At 43.7% G+C, this 25,360-nt stretch overlaps 2 protein-coding genes across 3 annotated transcripts in view; both read left to right on the forward strand.

Annotated features, from left to right (window-relative positions):
- The window catches only part of LOC120058253 (mitogen-activated protein kinase kinase kinase 20-like), a 45,596-nt gene extending 39,075 nt beyond the window's left edge, over positions 1-6,521 (forward strand). The window contains exons 12-22 of one of the 2 annotated variants that reach the window (XM_039006778.1): positions 136-180; positions 293-323; positions 407-546; positions 691-753; positions 844-939; positions 2,976-3,092; positions 3,371-3,445; positions 3,705-3,858; positions 4,002-4,654; positions 5,484-5,642; positions 6,413-6,521. In XM_039006778.1, coding sequence (XP_038862706.1) covers positions 136-180; positions 293-323; positions 407-546; positions 691-753; positions 844-939; positions 2,976-3,092; positions 3,371-3,445; positions 3,705-3,858; positions 4,002-4,654; positions 5,484-5,585 — 1,476 coding nt within the window. In that variant the 3' untranslated portion in view covers positions 5,586-5,642; positions 6,413-6,521. The remainder of the gene's footprint in view (positions 1-135; positions 181-292; positions 324-406; positions 547-690; positions 754-843; positions 940-2,975; positions 3,093-3,370; positions 3,446-3,704; positions 3,859-4,001; positions 4,655-5,483; positions 5,643-6,412) is intronic. The other variant, XM_039006779.1, reaches the window with a different exon arrangement.
- LOC120058255 (cell division cycle-associated protein 7-like) lies at positions 6,424-9,163 on the forward strand. Its single transcript, XM_039006782.1, has 9 exons — positions 6,424-6,547; positions 6,660-6,779; positions 6,882-7,091; positions 7,184-7,258; positions 7,398-7,586; positions 7,762-7,896; positions 7,994-8,143; positions 8,254-8,390; positions 8,485-9,163. Exons 1-9 carry the CDS (start codon positions 6,446-6,448, stop codon positions 8,513-8,515), a joined length of 1,149 nt encoding a protein of 382 aa, XP_038862710.1. The 5' UTR covers positions 6,424-6,445; the 3' UTR covers positions 8,516-9,163.
- The last annotated feature ends 16,197 nt before the right edge of the window (positions 9,164-25,360 follow it).

The raw sequence follows: 25,360 nt of genomic DNA on the forward strand, positions 1-25,360 counted from the left end.
ATGCAAGATCTGTGTTAGAGTCCAAACATAAAGAATAGGCAGCATTTCTTTCTTTGAGCTGTACACATTTGTGTTACGTGACCATTAGAGCAGTATTCCCTAGTACTAATTCAGTTTTGTATTTTTTTCACGCAGCTCCTTCCCAACCTTCATATTCATTCCTGGACAGAGGAACATGTGGTCAGTATCAACACATATCAATCGATTACTTATTTTGTTTAATTAACCATTAATAACCATTATGCCTCCATTGATTATGAATAATAATGCTTTTCCAATTCCATCCCCACAGTACTTTTGGATGGAGCAGATATTTGGGGCGGGTATGTTCAAAGTCACCATATGAATAAACCCATCATTTTGGCGTGTATGTGTTTTAATTTGCATTTGTTTTCCGTGTTCTCAGAAGAGGGGGCATATGGCATGCAGCTGTATGGTGACCTGTTTAAGGAAAACCACATCACTGGCAAGAGGCTGCTGCTGCTCACGGAAACAGACATGCGAGACCTGGGGGTCAGGTCCAAAGGTCACATCATGCACCTCAAGGTACCATATTACCTTTCAAACTAGCATGAACTAGCCAGCCATTTCACAATGTGTCTATATGGTATAATTATTGAAATTGAGCAATATGCTCATACAAATTATTTTGACGTTTGAAGTCTATGTATAACATGCTTTCTCCAACAGAGTGAAATTGAGAAGCTGACCAATGACTACATTGGGCTCTTCCACTTCCCTCCACTAATGAAGGTACTGTATGTCCTTTCTCTTTAATGTTATGAAATGGTTGGCATTGTTTACTGTTACAATATGTTCAGTCTGGAAATCTCTGTTCCACAGGATGAGTGGGCGGAGGAGGAGGAGGAGGAGAGGAGGAAGATCGTTAATCTGGAGCTGGTGTTTGGGTACCACTGGAAAGCAGGAACAGGTCACTCAGTAGGTTTTCAATGGACACTGAAAATATTCAATGACAAATAACCAAGATGTCTTGGTACTTTTTTTAGATATTTTGTCCCTGCATTTTCAAATGTATCTGTAAAATAATTTAGTCTCAGTTCTGGTTTGGTTCAAATGCATATAGTCAAAGCAAACTTGTTGTCAGATAAGATTGAAACTGGTATGTCAAGATGGAAATGGTCATCTTCGAGATGCTGTTTCTCGAGGTAAAGATGCCCATATGTTCCCCATCAAACTCAAGCAAACACTGACCACTGTTTCACTGAGCTTGCTTTGCCTTCAAGACATATCCTTACAAGAGAAACAGATTAATAAATATTTCATATAAAGCCATGCATCCCATCCACCCCCACTTGCTCATCGTCCTTTGTTAGGGTCTCAAACGCTGGAGAGAGGCTGCTTCTCCACTTGCTTTTTGAATTCCATAAAAAATAGCCCATTTAGCCAGAAGTCATTTTCTTTTTAAAAGGCAAATGTTATTTAATCTTTCAGCTGTTCATTGTCCCATCATAAATAGTCCCCTTTCAGTGAGTTCGGCGGGGCTGAAACGAGCCTGCTAATTGCCTCCCATTTCTTCTGACATGTGGTGCTTTAGTGGGTAGAAAACACAGCAGGGAGAAGGAAACAGGAGGCTGAGAAAATGAGAGCTAATTATTTTCCCCCTGCCTGGTGTCAGGTTCTGTGTCAGCCTTGTTTTTACAAACTGGAAGGTTTTTTTGCACTAAATAAAACAAACCCGCACTGCTTTTTTTCCCGCCTCTCTTTGCTGGCGGTGTCATAGTAGCAGCTGCACTTCTCAAAGACAAAATGAGGGCCTGCGATTGTGCGGCCACCATCTGACAACCACTGAGGGTCCCCTACTAATGAGGATATCACCGCGCAGCCAAGAGAAAGGTGCTGAATTATGTATGAGTTGTCATTAGAGCAGACGCACTCCGGTCTTGGGCATCATTATCAGACATTGTTTCTGCTGGAGTGATTAGACCAGCGTGGACCTGGGGGCCCTGGTGCGACTGGCCAGGGCCGACACAGGGCCGCTGCCTGGTGTGTCTCGGAGCCAGAGCCTTCCTCACACTTGCTCCCCCTTTGAGCCCCGGCCAGTCCCTGGGGACGGTGCAGGAGTGGGCTGAGGCTCCTCAGACGAGTGTGTTAGTGGCACTTCTTTGATGTCTTCTTCTGTGATCCTCCACACAATAGATTGGTCCACACCGTGAACCCTGTGTGGTTAAGCAGTGACCTGTGGCTTCATGGCTGGCTTTTGGGGATGGCAAAATCATTACTGCTTTGTCAGCATGCAATATTCAGAAGGAGTATGGCGTTGGGGTTTGCTCAGATTTGTATTTCCTAGTGAGGATTTGATCTCTATGTCCATTGAGCAGAAAATATTGAAATACTGAGTTGATTTTCAGCTAACTGGAATAACATTAGCATTACACTGTATTTTTTCACAAAAAATAGCACCATGTGTCAAGATTCTGCAAACCATATCCACTACAGGAAATAATACTAGATATCCACCATAGCAACTTATGTTTACCCCTGAAGTAAAATAAATGTCTTTGCAAGCATAGGTTGTTAATATTCTCATTATTATTATTAATGTTTGACCACTTGTTATGTCATCCTTCATGCTATGATAATTCAAGAGACATGCTATCCTCTGATTCTGAGCGCACATCAGTGTGGGGAAAGCACTTAATCTTCAAACATTTTGTCTTAATTGAACGCAACTCACACTGGATACTAGGTGAAAGCAGAATTCAAATCTAAAAGTACAACATAACTTGTGCTTCTGTCAATTTTGATCCGAATTTCATATACAGTACATTCACATTACAGAAATGTTCAGTTCTAAGGAATTACCTCTAGGCTGTGCTGTTGGTTTAGGAAAAAAGGAAGTTAGGTTCTCAACTGAAAGCAGTTCTATTTTATATTTTTTTGCAGAAAGCAACATAGTTTGGAACCAGCCAGGGATAAATAAATATACTGTAAGACCTACAATCTCTCTTTTTTAGGACTGCAAATGGAAAATGTACATGGAACTTGACGGAGATGAAGTTGCAATAACGTACATCAAGGATGTAACCTTTGATGCCAACAGACAGGATGTGGATGTCCTGAAGATGACCAAGGTGTGATCATAAGCATTACGCCATGCCATGTGCTGAAAGGGCATCCGGACTTAAAATCAACAGTCACTTGTCCTTTACATTTCTTTGTTGACGGTTTTTATGACCATTGAAGGAGCGTACCCTTTTGCTAAATGTTATGACATTTAAAGTCCCTCTTTGTATCTCCAGATAAATGTAATTATTCCTTGAATTGATGTCATTGCAGTGTTGAAGATACACAGTGCTAGCTAGCTTATGCATGATGATTAATTACCATTTATCAAACAATTTCCTTGCAGCCCCCATTTGTGATGGACAAATGGGTAGTTGGACTACGGGACAATCAGGTTGTTGACTGCATTGTTAATTATGAGGTGAGTCATTCAAAACATATCCTATAGGGAGACAGTCCTACAATGACCTAACCATTGCACTACATAGGCCTACACTACACCACCTTTAGGCTAGTCATTACCAATAATAAGAATTCTACAGTAAAATGTAGGTTCACAGTGTACTGTATGGTACGTCTTAAAAAAATGAAATACATTGTGAATTTAATTTGACGTGTAAATGTGATCTGATGTTTAAAATCGCCTACAGTGATTGTTGTGTCTCTACACTTGCCACTAGAATGATGTGAGATCACCAAGGTCTACGAGATATAGCCATGCAGTGATGTGGAACCCCACCGGTGGACGAGATGAGATCAAGACTGTGGAGCTGCTGATAGAAACAACCCAGTTGAACATAGAAGGGAACCCCAGAAGCCGATCAGATTCAAAAGGTCAACTTTCTTTTCTATTGTGCTTTGGATACAGATTTCATTGACACGTGGTGCATTTAAAGCTGTCTTAAATACAGAATGAACAAATGTATGAGCACTTCTATGTAGCCAATCCTAACAGTGGATGTTCTTTCTTGTTCCAGATGTGGATCCCAGATGGATGTACAACCTGAGACAGAGGCAGCTGAAGAACCAGTCAGCAGCAGAGCAGCATGGTGCCCGGACCCCCACCGGTGGCTCAGAGACCTGCACCCTGTCTCAGTTCCTGTCTATGTATGGAGACCAGGCCTCTTCCTACGCTGCAGCAGTGCGGAGGTCTCCCAACCGCAGCTCCCTCTCTCCCTGGTGCTCCCGCAGCTCATCCCCCACCACCGGCCTGTCCGCCATGCTCTCCCCCCTCTACCTGGGGTCAAAGGGCAGCAGCCCCTCCAGCACCACCTCAGAGAGCGCATTGGAGCGTGAACGCCCGCTCAGTGCTGGGGCAGTGCAAGGTTACCGCAGGCACAGCAGCTACTTTAAAAACTCATTGACTGTGACAGGGGGCCACAACAGAGGTGCATGGTCCAATACAAGGGGCAACTACACACAGAATAAGTCTAGCAGAACCTCACAGCAAACAGGGAGGCCTCGGTCCCATAGTTACAGTGTAGTAGCTCAGAACCGGCCCAGGGTGATACCGGGCATATCACCAGCGGTGGAAAACCCCAGTACAGAGCAAGAGGGGGCTAAAGTCAGTGAGGGGGGATGGATCAAAGTGGAGCGCCAGAAAAGGTTACCGCGACAGGACAATAAACAGGTCAGAGGAAGACCGAGGAGAGGGGGTAGAGGTGGCTGTAGTGGTCGAAGCTGAGGATAATTTGCTGTTTGAAACTGTTTACATGTCTGAACAGACTGGACAGCAGGTTTACTTTGAACATTATCCTTCACACTACTTCATAAATATACATTTTAAAACGTTCTCTCTTGAGGAATCTTTTTAGGAGTCATTTGAGCTTGTGAGAATTGTGATTTAGGGAATGCACACAATTCAGTCTTTTAGGGCTGAATTCTGAATTGCACTGTATGCACTCAAATATCTTTAATATTTAACATGTAAGCCTACATATAATTTGTAGTTGTATATGTGAACTGTTTTATATAAGGCTCTTGTAAATTGTATTGACTACATTGTTGTAATATTTCTATTTATGAGAGATAATTGTGCCTTTTATTACAATATAGAAAAGTTAATGTACGTATTGATGCTTAAAAATAGATGTTTTATATAGGTTTTAACTATATGTAGAGTAAAAAAAAAAGATAAACATACATGAAGTTCATATGATTCTCTCATTATCCAAGAACACGACCACCACACCTGGTGGCAAGGACGCGGGAGTTTTTCAATAAACCCGCCCCTTTATGCACAGTTCTCCGCTATGATTTCGCGCCAGGGCGTAGTACTTGAAAGGTTACAAGTTGGTGGATCAGTATAATGCATAATATTTTCAAATGTGTAAAACTAAAAATGTATTTCACCGCAGTATTTTGAAGAAATATATGTTTTCTAATTTGTTGGGTCGCAGATTTGTGTGTTCTATTTTCCTTTTAGCTCGTATTTAAAAAAGAGTTTATATACCTTTTAGGACACTTTCCCGGCGCGGGAAATTTCTCGGCTCCATCTGCAAGTCTGGAGGTGTTTCTCTGCATTCATTAAAGGACTGCAGAAACGTCTACACGAGTTTTGATTGACTTTCTTTGCAGAAAACTTTCAAGAAACCAAAATGCGTCCATCTCGCTCTAAGGTAAGGAATGTATAATTACATATTTATTTGAATAGCTATATCAAAAAGTTACAGGGTACTTCTAGATACCTGCAGAGAATGATAGCTACCTACAATTCTGCTGTGGTAAACTTGTAGCTAGCTAACGTTAACTCTTCTAGTTTCTTGCTCACATTTTAGTCAAGCTGTTGCATACTTCCCGTAAAAGCTGCTGCAGACTGCCTGCAGTCTCATTGGAGTTGCAATGCAACCGTTACTTTGCCTTTGCTTCAAATCAAGTGTCCTGCTTCGCTAACTAGCTACCATGTGTGCATCTAGACATTTTTTTTTTTAAATTAAGTAATGTTAACTAGTTATGTTTTTAATCAACCATTTCAGTGGCTACTAACTAGTTACACCACAGTTTTGGCTACTCAGATTCATATTTTATCCTGACAAGTTTTGTCATTTCAAATGTTGGTTGTATCCTAAATCAAAGTTAGTGAATCTTACTTGGCTACTGTAGCTAGCTAGCTAACGTTACTCCTTTTTCTATAGCTAGATTCAATGACCTTGTAAGATACATTTGTGTTAGCCGTGATATAGCTGTACATTAGCTAACTTACCTTGTGGTGTCCGGGAATTAATCTTGCAGTCACACCCTTACCACCATAGGTATTGCTGCTTCTCCCTGTCAAGGAGGGCAGCAGTGTGCAGGCAGTTTCTAAAACGAATAGTACTCACTGTATTTGTCTATGGTCTGAGTTTCTATCCATTCAGGTTTTCCTAACTTTTTCCGCCTGTCTCTCCAGCTCCAGCAGGCCCCCCAGCCTCCTTCCATCAGGATGAGTTTGCGGAGCTTCCGTAACGTGCCCATGGAGACATCCTCTTCCTCCTCAGATGACAGCTGTGATAGTTTTGGCTCTGACGGTGGCTTTGCCAACACGGTAAGCCAAATTGTTACATTACCATTCAGTTACAATTCATGTTTTACCATATTCACTCATTGAATGAGTTCGTTGTTAATGAAACGGAATGTTGTGGTTTCACTTTGTGCAGAAAAGTAGCTTCAGAGGAGCTAAGAAGGTGGCGGAGAGAGCCAAGGTATTTGAGGCTAGCTCGGAGGAAGAGTCTCTCACTGGGTTCGAGAATGCTTTCAGCAGTGAAATGAGTGCCATGGTGATTATTTTTTTGGTCTTGATATTACCAGCTTAATTTTATTACACAATGGTGGCTACTATAAACAAAAACCTCTCAGAATGTTGCTCATATGCATTTCAGAGAGTGGACTCGGAGGAGTCATTGGGGCCTCGGAGGAAGGGCCGTCGGTCCCAGACCCTGAAGGTGGCCATGAAGTTCCCCACCAGGAGGGCCATCCAGAAGACTATTGCAGCAAAGCCATCTAAACAGCCCATAAAAGAGTCTGACTCCAAGGAGGGAGGCAACTTCATGGACAAGAGAGCGCTTAACATTAAGGAGAACAAAGCAATGGTAGGACGGGCTCATTCACAGGAGTCATTCTGGCAGTCGCCTGCTGAGTGACATCTGAGTGCTCATTTTTCTTTTTCAACTATTTTGTTTAGCTTGCAAAGCTGATGGCAGAACTCAACAAAATACCTGGCTTCCCCAGAAGAACATCCCTGCCTATGATGAATACGGTAAGTGGGACAAGATGGAGGATGAGGCTGTACTATAAAACGCATATCAGGAAACCGAAGATTTGACTATTGATGTGATGTCTAGCTACCATGTTTTTTGGACTGTATTTGATTGGGTATGTTTTAATTTCCTCTCTAGCCTCGCCGTGCCCCCCGCCAGTCTCTGGGAGCCTCAGGACCCCGTAGGAGGAACCCTGAACGCACCTCTCGGCCCCACACTCGCTCCCGCACCCTGGTGGACGGCCCCCCCAGCCCCGCTCCAGAGGAAGAGGAGGACAAGTTCAACCTGGTGCGCAGGAGTCGCTACTATGAGGAGGTGGATGAGGCGGTGAGTGGCACACCCATACCCTTGTTGACACTCATCGTCACCTGTTTGGTTGGTGACGATGAGTGTCAAGTAAAGTTAAATATTTTGATGTCTCCTGATCTGTCCGTTCAACAATAGTGAATCTGAACTCCAGGAGTTGTCAGTTCGGTTGATATATTTGTGAATGTGTTTATAGAAGGCGCCCCATCAGCGCAACTACAACAGGGTGCTAGCTATTCCTCATGTGGTGCGGCCTGTGGAGGACATCTCCCAGATGGAGCTGGATCTGATCGCCAACAACGTGCGGGAGAAGGTGTACAACAGCTCCACTGTAAGTTCCCATTCTCCCACAGTGGTTCTCAAACGCAAGGTTTCACATTCGTACTGCCATGTTCGGTAAATTCACCCCTCTGCTTTGCTTGACCTAGGGATCCACTTGCCACCAGTGCCGCCAGAAGACGATCGACACCAAGACCAACTGCCGTAACCCAGAGTGTGTGGGGGTGAGGGGTCAGTTCTGTGGCCCATGTCTCCGTAACCGCTACGGAGAGGAGGTCCGAGATGCCCTGCTGGATCCTGTAAGTACTGCACTGTTCTACTCCCGAGCCATCAAGAAACGCTGACTCATTCTTTGACTGTTGTGTTAAGAGACTGCAGACTTGGTTGAACTCGCCTTGGTATGTTGCAGGAGTGGGAGTGTCCGACGTGCAGAGGGATCTGCAACTGCAGTTTCTGTAGAGCCAGAGAGGGTCGCTGTGCCACTGGAGTCCTGGTCTACCTGGCTAAATACCACGGCTATGACAACGCCCATGCCTACTTAAAAAGGTAAATGCTCTTTCCGCTGAAGCATTTCAATCGTATAAGTACTGTGATTGGTACGGTGTTGGGAAGTCAAACATGGCTCTTTCTCTCTCTGCAGCCTTAAAAAGGAAATGGACGAGAGCCAGTAAACCACGGAGGGTGTCACCTGATTCTGGACCTGATTGACAGCGTTATGTTAAATATCTCTATATTCCATAATGCAAAACAGTTAATTATTCTATTGCTCCTGATTCTGTATTTTTTTTCTTACATTGTTTTAAATGTATAAAGTTTTACCATCAATTACGTGACGTAATTTGATGAGTCTTCCTCACTGTTTATACTGTTAGGATGAATATCTTCAATGTTTATAGTTATGTTTGCTTGTGATCTCACTTTTAACCTGCAAGTTCTGATAAAACCAAATATATTAAATGTGTAAAGGTTAGTTGGTCTCTACGGTAATTGTACTCAAGATTCATCAATCTTTCTGTAAGAAAATTTGCTTTTAACTTCAATAAGGCTTATCTGCTGTTTTAGTCTCAGCTGTTGGAAAGTAAAAAATGTTGTCACGGTTACTCTTGACTATTTAGTAGTCCGTCGTTGTCCCACCATGCCCCTGAGGTGGAGGGCACAGTGAGCCATTGCCCCCCCCCCCCCCCGGGCTGAGAGGGACTGATATCCTACAGTGCCTGGTTATATCCTTCATTAGATAACTGTCACTAATGGTGTGGAAACAATTAGCAGTGTCTAATGGGAATCTCATACCTGTAAATCAATTCTATTAAAGCACTTTCTCGCTCTGCTCTTTCTCTCCTTTCATTTTCCAGCTATGTTTTACAATGCCAATGTTCTCAGGTGTCACTCAAGTAGCAATGAAGTTATTGCCTGTATTTTCTGTTCAGTAGTGTGGTACCACACAGGAAATGTGAGGGAATCTGGTGGTTCATTGCTATTAAGCCTTTGAAAATGTACTACATTTGACCTGCACCGTTTCCAGTGAGCATGCTCTCATTGACACTTACCTTTTAAATTACAGTCAACACTTGAGTGTGTTTGGTGGAAGACTTTCTCTTATTACAGGAGTAGCTACTCTAATTCAGAGTGCGCTGCTTTGTTCTCTTTTTGGAAAACAGTTGGGAGCTCGTCCTGCTGGGTTTACAAAAGGATACATATTTGGTCACAAGTTTGTTAGTAGTCCATTGCCTTCTGTCGTATTACTAGTCATATGCAGTAGAAAATGGCTCTGGCTTGCATTGACATTGGGGGAAATCTTGGAGACCTTTTCCAGTAAGCTGATCAAGGCATGCCACAGATTTGGTCTGAATAGCATTCTCGGTTTATAAAAGTAGACATCTGGAGATGTGCAAAGAAAGAAGCAAGTTCTACTGCTTTAAAAAGCTGTTCTCCACAAATCCATACAGTGATGCTGTGTTGAGTTCGTCATCTCTGTTCCCTACATCATTTATATCACACTTCAATATTTTTGGGATCATCTTTTTCTCCCCCAGAAACAAATCTTTAAAAATCTATTATTAGCATAATAAACATGCACTTGAAAATACTGGTATTAAATACCAATGATCATCCACTTTGAGGTGATGAATATTTAGGGAAATAATTGTTTACGACGTGCAAGCATTGAGCTGATCTGGTAATCAGGCTATGAAATACAATATTTATTCATTAGAGCGGATTTAATGAGGCCTTGCGGCGCTAATTATGAAAACCAGTGTAGCAGTAAATGAGTAGCGCACGGTGGTGGGCTGTCGGGTACCTGTAAGGAGGGAATGGGGGTTGAAGTGCCCTGAGTGCCATGCCACATTGAGCAACACAGAGCCACAGCCCTTCCTTGGTCCTGTCTGTCCAGCCACCAGCACTACATCACTTTATCTGAAGACCGCACACAGATGGGCCCTCAGCTCCCACAATGCCCTCTTCTGCCAGGGCTGGAGGAATTAGAGTAGTAATGATGACAATCATGTTACATGAATAATGATAGTGATATTGTGCTGGTTGAACTGCATAGCTATTAGCATGCAAGTTTTCAGATTACATAGAAGCATTTTTCATGCAGGTTTTTTTCTTCTCCAGTTTAATTGATTGATATTTTCATTATGGCTGCAGGGTTGCAAAATTGCTTTTACTTTCCTAGAGTGTCCTGCAGGTGTCTAGTGATTGTTGTGAAGCCAGAGGAATAACAGCTGAATAAATGGAACACACAATTCATGATCACAATGGGATCTGTAGTTCAAAATCAACAGATTAATTACAATGTAGAATACACCTGTCAGATCTCCGCAATAAACACCCTTTTCAGCTCACTGCCATGGAACGACATAACTGGATTGTCATGTCGTTCCATGTTAGGAGCTACTGTAAGGCCCGGATCACACAAGCACAAAAAGAACGCCAGGAGAGCCCATTCAGGGGGACGAAGACGTCTTCAGTACTCTCTTTTCTGTGATTTCTTGTGCAGGTTGGACAGAAGCTTCTAGATAATAATATTCCTTTCCCCCAGACCTCTGTGTCCTGTAGACTGGCGAGAGAGTGTGCTGCTGTTGAGGAACAGCCTTGAGTGACTCTGGGTGGCAGGAGATTTATGACATGTATCTTACCACCGACTCCAGACTGTGAGCAAATGGAAACAGCAGTTTGGTCCAGGTGTTAGGGACATTATCCAAGAAAAAAGGCTGCCTGCAGTTGCTCCATCTCTGAGGAAATTGCCAACTCACCCTAACAAAGGAAGGCATAAGTGCACTCGCTGCCGCCTTCAAAGAACGCGTGACAAAATGACGTTATAAATACAGAATTCTTCACAGAGGGGGGAAAAACACATCATGCAACTGAACTTGTCAATTCTTTTATTTTTGCATGCTTCCTTAAAGCTAACTTGTTGGGGAGCATTTAAAGCATATGTTCAAAATCATAAACAGTCGAATTGTCTGATTATTTGGATATTTCAGGTATAAGTGATACATCTGAAAGGGAATTTCTGAAGAGTCATAAGGTTATTAATCTCCCATAGCTAGGCTACTTGATTCAATGCACTACCTCTACTAAACTCAGCAAAAAATGAAACGTCCTCTCACTGTCAACTGCCTTTATTTTCAGCAAACTTAACATGTGTAAATATTTGTATGAACATAAGATACAACTGAAACATAAAATGAACAAGTTCCACAGACATGTGACAAACAGAAATGGAATAATGTGTCCCTGAACAAAGGGGGGGTCAAAATCAAAAGTAACAGTCAGTATCTGGTGTGGCCATCAGCTGCATTAAGTACTGCAGTGCATCTCCTCCTCATGGACTGCACCAAATGTGTCAGTTCTTGCTGTGAGATGTTACCCCACTCTTCCACCAAGGCACCTGCAAGTTCCCGTACATTTCTGGGGGGAATAGCCCTAGCCCTCACCTTCCGATCCAACAGGTCCCAGACGTGCTCAATGGGATTGAGATCCGGGCTATTCCCTGGCCATGGCAGAACACTGACATTCCTGTCTTGCAGGAAATCACGCACAGAACGAGTAGTATGGCTGGTGGCATTGTCATGCTGGAGGGTCATGTCAGGATGAGCCTGCAGGAAGGGTACCACATGAGGGAGGGGGATGTCTTCCCTGTAACGCACAGCGTTGAGATTGCCTGCAATGACAACAAGCTCAGTCCGCTGATGTTGTGACACACCGCCCCAGACCATGACGGACCCTCCACCTCCAAATCGATCCTGCTCCAGAGTACAGGCCTCGGTGTAACGCTCATTCCTTCGACGATAAATGCAAATCCAACCATCACCCCTGCTGAGACAAAACTGCGACTCGTCAGTGAAGAGCACTTTTTGCCAGTCCTGTCTGGTCCAGCGACGGTGGGTTTGTGCCCATAGGCGACGTTGTTGCCGGTGATGTCTGGTGAGGACCTGCCATACAACAGGCCTACAAGCCCTCAGTCCAGCCTCTCTCAGCCCATTGCGGACAGTCTGAGCACTGATGGAGGGATTGTGCGTTCCTGGTGTAACTCGGGCAGTTATTGTTGCCATCCTGTACCTGTCCCGCAGGTGTGATGTTCGGATGTACCGATCCTGTGCAGGTGTTGTTACACGCGGTCTGCCACTGCGAGGACGATCATCTGTCCGTCCTGTCTCCCTGTAGCGCTGTCTTAGGCGTCTCGCAGTACGGACATTGTAATTTATTGCCCTGGCCACATCTGCAGTCCTCATGCCTCCTTGCAGCATGCCTAAGGCACGTTCACGCAGATGAGCAGGGACCCTGGGCATCTTTCTTTTGGTGTTTTTCAGAGTCAGTAGAAAGGCCTCTTTAATGTCCTAAGTTTTCATAACTGTGACCTTAATTGGCTACCGTCTGTAAGATGTTAGTGTCTTAACGACCATTCCACAGGTGCATGTTGATTAATTGTTTATGGTTCATTGAACAAGCATGGTAAACAGTGTTTAAACCCTTTACAATGGGGTTTAAATACTGTTTATTATTATCTTTTAAAGACAGGGTCCTGAAAAAGGGACGTTTCTTTTTTTGCTGAGATTATAAATGATACATCTGAAAGGGAATTTCTGAGGAGTAACAAGGTTATTAATCTCCCGTAGCTAGGCTATGACTCAATGCACTACCTCTACTACATTCACCTTTGACCCTCTCCTCACCACAGCAACCCTAACTGCTCTGTGATCACACATGCACCACCGTGGTCAAACACAAATGATCATTGGTGGTCAGTGCTGCATGCTCCACACTCTTAACCATACATACATACCTGATTTTGGGCAGTTTGGACAGACATAGCATGGCTTCTCACACCATCACCAGATTTTGAATGCTTGTTTTCTATCTTATCACCTCATCTGATGGTAGATACCCAATACGCTGTTCCTGAAGGGGGAGCTCCAATACAGGAAACTCTATACAGGGCCTCATCTTGACAGCTGCAACTTTCAGTGACCCTACCACAGAGTTGGTGGAGAAACAGAAGCATCTTATCAATGAGGTTGTGGTAATGATTTAACCCGCAACTACAGGAAATTTACAGATTCATTCGTCTTTAGTCAATGAGAGTAGTACTTTCACAGATGTGTCGCCAATCCATGTAGGCTAAGTACATACTGTAGCTAGCATAGTGCTTCATTTAGAGTACCATTTCATTACTGCAGCTTATTCCCCCGAGAGACTGATTTAGGAGAGACTTGAGGAGAACAAGAGAGCTGAGGAGGACTAGTCTGGGTTCTTTGTCCCTCACTCTGTCCCACTAGTGAGGGCTTCACACAGGCAGGGCCTAGAGCTGGGGCCTGAGAGGGTGATGACATTGTCAGTGCGCACAGCCTTGTGAAAGTTCTCATTAAATTTGTGAGTAGCAATAGGGAGATGAGGGGAGTCCAGCATGCCACTATGTCCCTAGCAGAGGGAGGGGCTAATTATGATGTAGGGAAGTGCTGGGCCGTAATGTGTAAATCTAATCTTAAACGAGAACTGGTACATTGGATTGATTGAATTGAGATCATACATTACGAAAGGAGCATGGAAGGAGCTTACCGCCGTGAGTTGGTGGTGCTCACGTGCTTCATTAATTTACTTAATTAACTGTCTCCTCCAGAGCCTACAACACACAATTCATTGCTGGTCATGAATCCAGAGCACTGGCAAAATGGACAGCAGTATCAGATACATTTGAAGTCGGAAGTTTACATACACCTTAGCCAAATACATTTCAACTCAGTTTTTCACAATTCCTGACATTGAATCCTAGTAAAAACTCCCTGTCTTCGGTCAGTTAGGATCACCACTTTATTTTAAGAATGTGAAATGTCAGAATAATAATAGAGAGAATGATTTACTTCAGCTTCTATTTCTTTTGTCACATTCCCAGTGGGTCAGAAGTTTACATTCACTCAATTTGTATTTGGTAGCGTTGCCTTTAAATTGTTTAACTTGGGTCAAATGTTTCGGGTAGCCTTCCCCAAGCTTCCCACAATAAGTTGGGTGAATTCTGGCCATTTCCTCCTGACAGAGCTGGTGTAACTGAGTCAGGTTTGTTGGCCTCCTTGCTCGCACATGCTTTTTCAGTTCTGCCCACACATTTTCTATGGGATTGAGGTCAGGGCTTTGTGATGGCCACTCCAATACCTTGGACTTTGTTGTCCTTAAGCCATTTTGCAAGTATGCTTGGGGTCATTGTCCATTTGGAAGACCCATTTGCAACCAAGCTTTAACTTCCTGACTGATGTCTTGAGATGTTGCTTCAATATATCCACATAATTGTCCTTCCTCATGATGCCATTTATTTTGTGAAGTGCACCAGTCCATCCTGCAGCAAAGCACCCCCACAACATGATGCTGCCACCCCCGTGCTACACGGTTGGGATGGTGTTCTTCGGCTTGCAAGCCTCCCCCTTTTTCTTCCAAACATAACGATGGTCATTATGGCCAAACAGTACTATTTTTATTTCATCAGACCAGAGGACATTTCTCCAAAAAGTACGATCTTTGTCCCAATGTGCAGTTGCAAACCGTAGTCTGGATTGCTGAGCGGCCTTTCAGGTTATGTCAATATAGGACTTGTTTAACTGTGGATATAGATACTTTTGTACCTGTTTCCTCCAGCATCTTCACAAGGTCTTTTGCTGTTGTTCTAGGATTGATTTGCACTTTTCGCACCAAAGTACGTTCATCACTAGGAGACAGAACGCATCTCCTTCCTGAGTGGTATGATGGCTGCGTGGTCCCATGGTGTTTATACTTGCGTACTATTGTTTGTACAGATGAACGTGGTACCTTCAGGCGTTTGGAAATTGCTCCCAAGGATGAACCAGACTTGTGGAGGTCTACAATTTTCTTTTCTGAGGTCTTGGCTGATTTCTTTAGATTTTCCCATGATGTCAAGCAAATAGGCACTGAGTTTGAAGGTAGGCCTTGAAATACATCTACGGGTACACCTCCAATTGACTCAAATTATGTCAATTAGCCTATCAGAAGCTTCTAAAGCCATGACATCATTTCTGGAATTTTCCAAGCTGTTTAAAGGCACAGCCAACTTAAGGAATGTAAAATTCTGACCCACTGAAATTGTGATATAGTGAATTATAAGTGACATAATCTGTCTGTTTACAATTGTTGGAAAAATGACTTGTGTCATGCACAAGTAGATGTCCTAACCGACTTGCCAAAACTATAGTTTGTTAACAAGAAATTTGTGGAGTGGTTGAAAAACGAGTTTTAATGACTCCAACCTAAGTGTATGTAAACTTCCGACTTCAACTGTACATACAAGACAATGCAATGGATATACTGACTAACACAGTCTAAATAAATCACAAACACATGCAAAATACAGAACCTCAGAGGCATTTGGTATTTATGAGTTAGGTCACTACATTTGATCAATGTCTTCACATTTGGAAAACATGTCTGAAAAACAAAGCATTCTTTACTCTAGCTAGTTAAATGAAGCATTTAAATTAAACTGCAGAAATGATATAATGATGTCTCAAATAAATCATATTGTGAACGCTCCTTTATATCCGCAGTGCTGTGAGGACCCAAAAACAAAAGCTAAGAAACAATCCCAGGACTTGTCTAGGGACTGAAGTTAAGCATAAATTCTGTCTGGAATTGATATCCAGTAATTTACTGTACGTTTGTTCTGTGGAGGTTAAAATGGAGCAAAAGTCATTTTCCATGTTTTTAAAAGTTAAACACTTTGATAATTGGCAGAGGAGTCTGCATGTTTGTGAACTAAATTGCGTCACGATGACGTTACATCAATAAATTGCAGACCCTTGTTCCCACGTCAAAATATTTCATCATAGACATTCTCGTCAAAAGGCCCTCTTGCCTTGACCGAGAAAAAGCAGTACATTAATGAATGAATCATGTATGAACCACTGTTTATTCAACGTTGTGGACGCGCAGAGCGGAAAGACACACAAAGTCAAGTATCTCATGAGCTCTCTTGGTTTACTCTTCTGTTTCTAAAACATCTATTGACATCTAGCGGTCCCTTTTCCCTCAGCAAGGATTTCAATCATTGCCATGGCACCTCCTACTTTTCAATGGACCATTTGTTTAATATTATAGTCTTATAGTCTTAAACCCAACAATATCAATCAATCATGAAAGCACCTGCATGCTTCTTTGCCCTGTAACATCTACTGTCTCTATTAACCCATGGTGGTTGACTATACTGGTTTACAGCGCCGAGGAAACGGGTGGAGGCGGGGCAGCAATAGGGGGTGACTTTCAAATTCACCCAGGCGTGACCTTGTAGATTGACCGCTAAGTACAACAGCTGGACATACAAGTCTTACTAGTGTTGGATCTGACGCTTGACTTGGTATATGGTCTAATACTGGAGAATGAGGAAAGAGTCAGACTTGAAATAATGTGTGGTAGTAAAAGTAGCAAATATAAAGCATTGGCTGTCTGTAGACTTCTGGAGAGACAGTACAGGCGTCTAAAGTTTCTGCATTTCAAAGTATTTAGAACTGCTGCCTTGAAGAACATCATGTGACATCTGTTTCACCACACATGCTGAAATAATGGATCTGTCATGGTTGTTAGCCAACTTTCAAACAATATCTCCACAAAGCTATCAGTTGACAAAAGAAACAGCGAAAACATTTTAGGTAGTCAGTCTAAAGTTGAGAGAAAGAAAAGAGCTCTTAGATAATTAGCACCAGAAGCCACTCAATAATCTTAAAATCATTCTCACCACTTAAAATCAGCACAGATGGTTTGTATTATTGTGGGGAAACAGAATGAACAACACTCGACTGGATCTGATCCCCTAAATGTGCTTCCCCTTTAACATGTTTGTCTTCTGTTCCTTAATATCAGTGTTGATCTGACCCAGCTGGCCTAACCACTGTGTCAACATCCCCCAGTTAGTCTATTGCAACATCCAACGATTGTTCCCAAGAACAAGTGTGAGAGATTTGTTGTCCACATAACATGTCGTAACCTTGCTTATCTCCAAAACAACACACACTCTCATTGATCAGATCAGGTAGTACATGTTTCGGAGCTATGAGTCAGTGAGTTAAACATTCACTTTGACTCAGAGATTCACTGTTACACATCCATCTGTTTTGTATCACATGCTGCAACAACAAGAGACGGTTTAGCACCATACCAAGGGTCTTTCTCCAACACAAACGTCAAAATAAATGAATAATTCAATTGACAGGGTTATACATCCATTAGCCAGTAGCCTATATGCCACTGATTCACATATTGACAGTTTAAGCTCCCTAATATAACATCATGGAAGCATGATCCTTGAAACATCCCAAAGCTATGATCATTTAAATAATGCATTACATTTTTGTTCGAAAAAAATAAACCCTGTAATTGCAAAATATGAAATTTAACCCTGGAGCATGGTTGCTTAACCAAACATGCTTTGTCTGGTTAGGCTTCGTCGCTGAGGAAATGTCTGGCTCACAGATTAAATTTGTTCTCTCTAGAGTCAAAGGCAAGAAAACAATTAAGTGTCTGCAACACATTTCACTGTATGCCACTTAACACAGTTTTCACATCATTGGGGCAATTGTCTGCAGAGGGCTATGAGACAAAGTCATTATTTCCAATGTCTCGGAAAGATGGCATTGTCATTTTCCTGATTTTGAAACATTTCAATTAAGCTGCTGATGGTGATAATAAACATAATGGTGTGAGACTTCCAGTTTTGTCTTTTGTCCTGTCATTGTCACTGCCAGGAATCAGGAGGGTAACTGCTGTTGGGCCAGAGGTGGGAGGCATCGCTGGCACCCAAGGGGCTTGTGTGTGTCTCCACCCTTGAGGGCCCCCCCCCCCCAACCTTCCCCTTTCATTCAGCGTCTAGCCCTTTCAAAACAAGGTGAAGTTCAGCAAAGTTTCTCTGCAGCGATGATCAAACAGAGTCACATCACTTATGGAGCTGGTTGACGGGGGCAGTGAATACAGATCAGCTTTAATTGTAGCAGGTCTTACTGCCACTGTCTGTCAATCAGAGCCTTTGAATTGGGGGAAATTTGCTCTGTTCATTCTGTTAAATGATGTATCCAATTAAACGCGTTAGAATTCATGATCTTCAGTCAAGGTTAAATGAAAGCAGTTACTCCTGTCAGTAAGGTGATTAAATGCTGCCCACATCAGGCACATTTTGTTCAAAATTCAAATTTTGGTCTAAAGCATGAATCTTTATTAATTATCTTGCAGTCTTGCTATATAAATGCCTGGCACATTTGCTCTTAATCATCATGTTCATTTTAAATCTTTGCTTTAGTCTCTTTATTAAAAGGGATCTCAATCCACAAATTATAGTGTTTTACATATTCAGTGAGGAATTGTGGCCAGGTCGATTCATGTTCAAAGACATCTTTCAACAGCCAAAGATGAATATTTTACTTGTTAATGCCTATAGGCTTAGTTTACTTACTTGGTAGTAAAAAAGGTACTAAATACATTAGTAGACAAACATATGATTTGTTTAAAAGTAATGTTTCAAGGATAATTACATTGAACAAAAATATAAACGCAACAATTTCAAAGATTTTACTGAGTTACAGTTCATATAAGGAAATCAGTCAATGGAAATAAATTCATTAGGCCCTAATCTATGGATTTGACATGACTGGGAATGCAGATATGCAACTGTTGGTCACAGATACATTTAAAAAAGGTAGAGGCGTGGATTAGAAAACCAGTCAGTATCTGGTGTGGCCACCATTTGCCTCATGCAGCGCAACACATCTCAGGCTGTTGATTGTGTCCTGTGGAGTGTTGTACCACTCGTCTTCAATGGCTGTGCGAAGTTGCTGGATATTGGAACACACTGTCGTACACGACAATCCAGAGCATCCAAAACATCCTCAGTGGGTGACATGTCTGGTGAGTATGCAGGCTATGGAAGAACTGGGACATTTTCCGCTTCCAGGAATTGTGTACAGATCCTTGCGACATGGGACTATGCATTATCATGCTGAAACAAGAGGTGATGGCAGCGGATTGCCATCGATAAAATGCAATTCCGCTCATTGTCCGTAACTTATGCCTGCCCATACCATAACCGCACCGCCACGATGGGCACTCTGTTCACAACACAGTTGTCTGTCATCTGCCCGGTACAATTGAAACCGAGATTCTTTCGTGAAGAGCACACTACTCCAGCGTGCCAGTGGCCATCGAAGGTGAGCATTTGCCCACTGAAGTTGGTTACAACGCTGAACTGCAGTCAGGTCAAGACCCTGGTGAGGACGATGAACACGTAGACGAGCTTCCCTGAGATGGTTTCTGACAGTTTGTTCAGAAATTCTTTGGACGTGCAAACCAATCGTTTCATCAGCTGTCCGGGTGGCTGGTATCAGACGATCGCGCAGCTGAAGAAGCCGGATGTGGAAGTCCTGGGCTGGCGTGGTTACACGTGGTCTGCGGTTGTGAGGACGGTTGAACGTACAGCCAAATTCTCTAAAACAACGTTGGAGTAAGCTTATGGTAGAGAAATTAACCTTAAATTCTCTGGCAACAGCTCTGGTGGATATTCCTGCAGTCAGCATGCCAATTGCACGCTCTCTCAAAACTTGAGACATCTGTGGCATTGAGTTGTGTGACAAAACTGCACATGTTAGAGGTGCACCTGTGTAATGATCATGCTGTTTAATCAGCTTCTTGATATGCCACACCTGTCAGGTGGATGGATTATCTTGGCAAAGGAGACATGCTCACTAACAGGAATGTAAACTAATTTGTGCACAACATTTGAGAGAAATAAGCTTTTTTTGTGAATATGGAACATTTCTGGGATCTTTTATTTCAGCTCATGAAACATGGGACCAATTTTATGATGACGTCCTTGTTGTGCATAGACCTTTGAAATCTGGTGGCAAGGTAGGAACACAGAATATTGGGCAAAATCAAAAGTCAAGTGACAAAAATGAACAATTATGCAATAGGAGAGAAGATCATTTTGCTTTTGTAAGATTAATTGTGCGTGGTGTTATTAATGTGCATACAGTGCCTTCAGAAAGTATTCACACTTATTGACTTTATCCACATTTTGTTGTGTTACAAGGTGGGATTCAAATGGATTTAATTGTCCTTTTTTGTAAACGATCTACACAAAATACTCTAATGTCAAAATGGAAGAAAAATTCTAACATTTGTAAAATATGATGAAAACTAAAACACTAATGCTAAGTGATTACATAAGTATTCAACCCCCTGAGTCAATACATGTTAGAATCACCTTTGGCAGTGATTACTGCGTCAAGTCTTTCTGGGTAAGTCTCTAAGAGCTTTGCACACCTGAATCGCACATTATTGTTAAAAAAATTATTCAAACTCTGTCAAGTTGGTTGTTGATAGACAGCGATTTTCAAGTCTTGCCATAGATTTTCCAGCTGATTTAAGTCAAAACTGTAACTAGGCTACTCTGGAACATTCAATGTGGTCTTGGTAAGCAACTCTAGTGTATATTTTTGTTGTAGGTTATTGTCCTGCTGAAAGGTGAATTGGTCTCCCAGTGCCTGTTGGAAAGCAGACTGAACCAGGTTTCTTCTAGGATTATGCCTGTGCTTAGCTCTATTCCATTTATATTTATCCTAAAAAACTCCCAGTCCTTGCCAATGACAAGCATACCCATAACATGATGCAGCCACCACCATGCTTGAAAATATGAAGAGTGTTACTCAGTGATGTGTTGGACTTGCCCCAAACATAACACTTTGAATTCAGGACATAAAATTAATTTCTTTGCCACATTTTTTGCAACATACACCGTCTACATGTTGTTCCTACGACAGGCATTGTTCGGTCCCCCTAGCAAGCCTTGTTCCTCACTATGGCTACTGCTATCCCGTCCCAGGACGAGCCTAGCCCAGCACTCTAATCCCCACGTTCTTGTGCTTGTGGTTCCATGATTGCAGGGAACGATTCCCACCCTCTATGCATCAATTGCTTTGCTAAGGTACATGCCCTAGAGGCGCTCGAGGACCCTGAGTTCTGTGAGCACTGCAGACTGCTGATGAGGGCAGGTCTGAAGAGGAGGCTTATACATGCTTATATCTCGATAGCCCCTCTTGCCTCAGAGCCAACAGCGAAAGCTGAGGCTCAGCTCTCCGCAACCGAGCCCAATTGGGTCGAGGTCATAGATAGCCTCGACTCCCTCCCCTCACTGTCTGACGATGTAGTGTCAGGGGAAGGCTAGTTAGGGATAACAAGGATGATGATGGGATTAATCTCATGGATATCTTTGAGATAGGGCAAGAGATGGGGACTGACTACCCCGTTCTCCCAACCTCTCAGGCCTGCAGGCCTGACAGTCCCGAGAACATGGGGAGCTGCCCCTCCTCCAGTGGAGTTTGGGCTCCCTAATGTATGCAAACGAGCCGTGGCAAGAATCGGTATCGAGTGGCCGTCTCCTGTAGGGGCTCAGGGCCTGTCAAGAGACCTATATGACGGGAAAATACTCCCGTCCTATACAGCTCCGTTTTAGGAACTACTCCCAGCAGTACCAGCTTGCCTCAGGGAAGCTCGGAGCTTGTGGGAAAAAACCCTCACTAGAAAGATTCTTACCACCTCAGCCCCTTGTACCATTTTGCTAACGACACCAGTGCCTCAATCCCTGGGAAGGGGAAGCACTTTACTGCCTCCGTTTTTTCAGAAGATGTACAAGGCCTCAGCCCAAGCAATTAGAGTTCTGAATGTGACCTCTTTATTGTTGGCATATGAGGCTGAGTTACTGGAGGTGGTGGGGAAGCAAATGAACTTCGACACCCTAGACCCAGATGCTTAGGAGATCTGTGGGATTACAGACCTGAACCTCCATGCCTCCCATAGTGTCATCCAAGGATGTGGACGTACCATGAGCCTACTGAGAGTGGGAGAAAGGGCACTTTGGATGAGCTCATCCAGTTTAACAGACAAAGAAGAAGTGGACCTCCTGGATGCTCCAGTGACACTCAAGAAGTTGTTTGGGCCGACTGTCGCTGCCATTCGGCAGAAGTGTGACAAACAAAAAAGAAGACGAAGCCTTCATCTTCTGCCTGCCATGCAGATCCCTGCTCCGTGACAGCCTGTTGGTTTCTGCATCTCGCCCCAGCCTTAGGGAGGGGACAACAAGCTGGCCTTGGGGGACTAAGATCCTCGGCGACTCAGCAGTCTGCCAAAACCAAGGTTAGGCCCCTGAACCAGGCCAAACTTGTAGGGAAGCAGTCTTGTGCCCCTCTAACCCTCTTAAGGGAGTTAAGACGGGTCAGCTAACCTAGGGCGTAGCCCTGGTGGCTGAGGAGAATAGTAGGGCTCTCTCCCCTACATTCTCTTTTCGGATTTAACGGTTGCTACTCCTGGAGGAGATGCACTTTTTTGTTTCCCCGGATGCCTCCCTCCCTCAGGCTCTCCCCTCAGGTTTTGAGTCAGGGGCAGAAGTCAGCATGTTAGCCCTCCCTCCGGTCCCACAGACACATGGAGCAGGACGGCAATCTGTCTTTCGCCATCTAGTGTGGCCCATTTTCCCAGTGTCTATGGCCTTTTGCTTCTGACTGCTATGGCGCAAGCTATCACAGTCAAGCAAGTTCTTGTGTGCGCCACTCCGGTTTTCCTGCCAGAGGGCACTGCTACTTTATACAACAAGGCAGGGGAAACATAACCATTCCGCTCCCTTATTCTACTGGAGGACAGGTTTCCAGGGCTCACTCTGAAACCGCCTCAGCTCTTTTTAGGATTCTGAGTGGCGGAACTTGGCTCTGTTCTTGAGAACACTCTCCATTGAGCTAGAGATCAGTAAGTATAGTAATTCCCTAATCAGGCATCAGACCCCCAGACAGCTATCTGGTACTCCTGAGTCCACAAAGCTTTGGTTTTCCTCGTCCCATGTTTTACTGCGATTGGTTCACTTAGCCAGACCACTGCCTGGTCTGCCTCCCCATGGAGGAGCGAGCGGCTGAGGAACTATCTTTGCTCTTGACAGCAGTCCTCCACGGAGCAGGACCAGGACATACTAGTTACGTAGCTGTCCTACTGCCCAGGATTAGGAATACTGCTGTCCTGTATTGCCTGACGTCTGACGTCATGGCGCTGGCTGCTTTGTCCCGAGACAGCCAGCGTCCCGCATCTATCCAGACTGACTTGCTGCAGCCTGGTAGAAGTGACGACCCTATGAGGGCCCAAAACACAGGGTCCACGCCATTTGGGGTGGACGAGCTGACACACCAAGGGAAATTTTGGTTTCCAGTCAACCCTGCTTACGACCAGTCCTGGCAGCTATCGTCATGCAGGACTTATACCCTAGCGAACGAAGCAACTCTCTATCCTCACCTGGATGCTTTAGCCTTCGGGGCATAGCCAGTAAGAGAGAAAGAAAAAAAGAAAGAGAAGACCACGACTCTTGGAAAAGAGTGCCAGCCCATTATGTACACTCTCTGTTTTAGTTGGTGTGTTTTTTTGTGGAAAAGTGGTGTGACTATGTTTCTTCCTACACTTCTTCCTACACTTTTTCCATGGTCCAATGCTCCTTGCAGGATCTTTTGGACGGAGAGAAGGTTCATTGTTGCTCAGTGGCTGGTAGAGCACAGTCCACACATACGCTTAGGAACGCCAAGGGCTGTAGCAAAGCGAAATATCAAGGAATATTACCTTTCCACGCTTTTCAGCGGCTAGTAGCTGCTGTGAAAAGATCTTAAGCACAATAGACACATCCCAGGATGTGATCCTGCAAGGTGCATAGGACCAGACAGTGATACAGTTTACCCATAACTGTTGTGTTGTCTCTTAAGGGGGCACAACAGTTACGGGTAAACCATAATACTGTCTGGGGCATTGCTGGCCGAAAAAGCGGCTAAAGGACCTTAACAGTCTCTAAGCCAGGGATCATCATCTAGATTCAACCGCGGGCTGATTTTTTCTTAAGTAGACGGGTGGAGGGCCGGAACATGATTCCAAATAATTTGTAGACTACAAATTGACCGCAAGAAGCCCAAACAGATATCAAATTTGACTAAAACATAATAATTTCAAACCCTTTTTACATTTGTATACGATCACGTATACCGCCAGTTGGGGAACCCTGCTCTAGGCATTTAGCTCGTCCTGGAGCATGTCTATTGTGCTTAAGGTCTTTTCTCAGCAGCTACTAGCCGCTGAAAAGTGGGAACATGTAAAATTCCTTGATCTTTCACTTTGCTACTGCCCTTGGCGTCCCTAACTGTATGTGTGGACTGTGCTCTACCAACCACTAGTCACGCCCACAGGTTGCCCTGGTTGTTTTTTTTCCCCCAGGTTAATATACCTAACCCAATCTTTGGCCCGAGTCAACTTTTTCCTATTGTTGCACCTTGGAGCCTAAGGCTTTTCAGCTGTCACCTTCCCTAGAAGGCTGTCGTTGTCAAGTACGTGCAGTGCACATCTACTTGGATTGTAGGCGTGTTCGTGCAAGGGTATTATGCTCTTAGATCATTGGGCAACGGTGGCATTTCTCTTTTTGACGTTATCCTGCCGGATCATTGGGACTATTATATTGATTTATAATGGCGAGAGGGTGATAACCTTCGGAGGGGACTGGAAGGGCCCAATCCTACAGAGGAATTTACCTCTTGGGCACTGTTTTTGGGACATATCTCATTAAACTAAGATTGTGTGCACCTTGTATTGGGCTTCCCCTCACTTTGTAATGAGGTGTTTTCTGATGGGTTGTCTCAGAACATTTGATGCGTACTCCCTTTGTTTCGGGACCTCTAAGGGATGCTGATGTTGGGACAACCCTGGCTTCGGAGAGCATGTCTTACGATACGGGAGTTGGCCATATCCCCCCATGTGAGATATCAAAACGTAAAATTGAAGAGAACTTAAGCTTACTTGCGTAACCCCGGTTCTCTGATATTGTGAGTGAGGTATCTCTCAGCATTCCCCTGCTCACAAGAGCGTGAAGAAGATAGCCATGCTTGATAATAAACAGAAGGCGGGAGAGTTGTCCTTTTAACTTAAACATAGTCCTTTTTGGGGGACTTGTTCCAACT

Source organism: Salvelinus namaycush, chromosome 13, assembly GCF_016432855.1.
Source record: "Salvelinus namaycush isolate Seneca chromosome 13, SaNama_1.0, whole genome shotgun sequence".
NCBI classification, from domain to species: domain Eukaryota; kingdom Metazoa; phylum Chordata; class Actinopteri; order Salmoniformes; family Salmonidae; genus Salvelinus; species Salvelinus namaycush.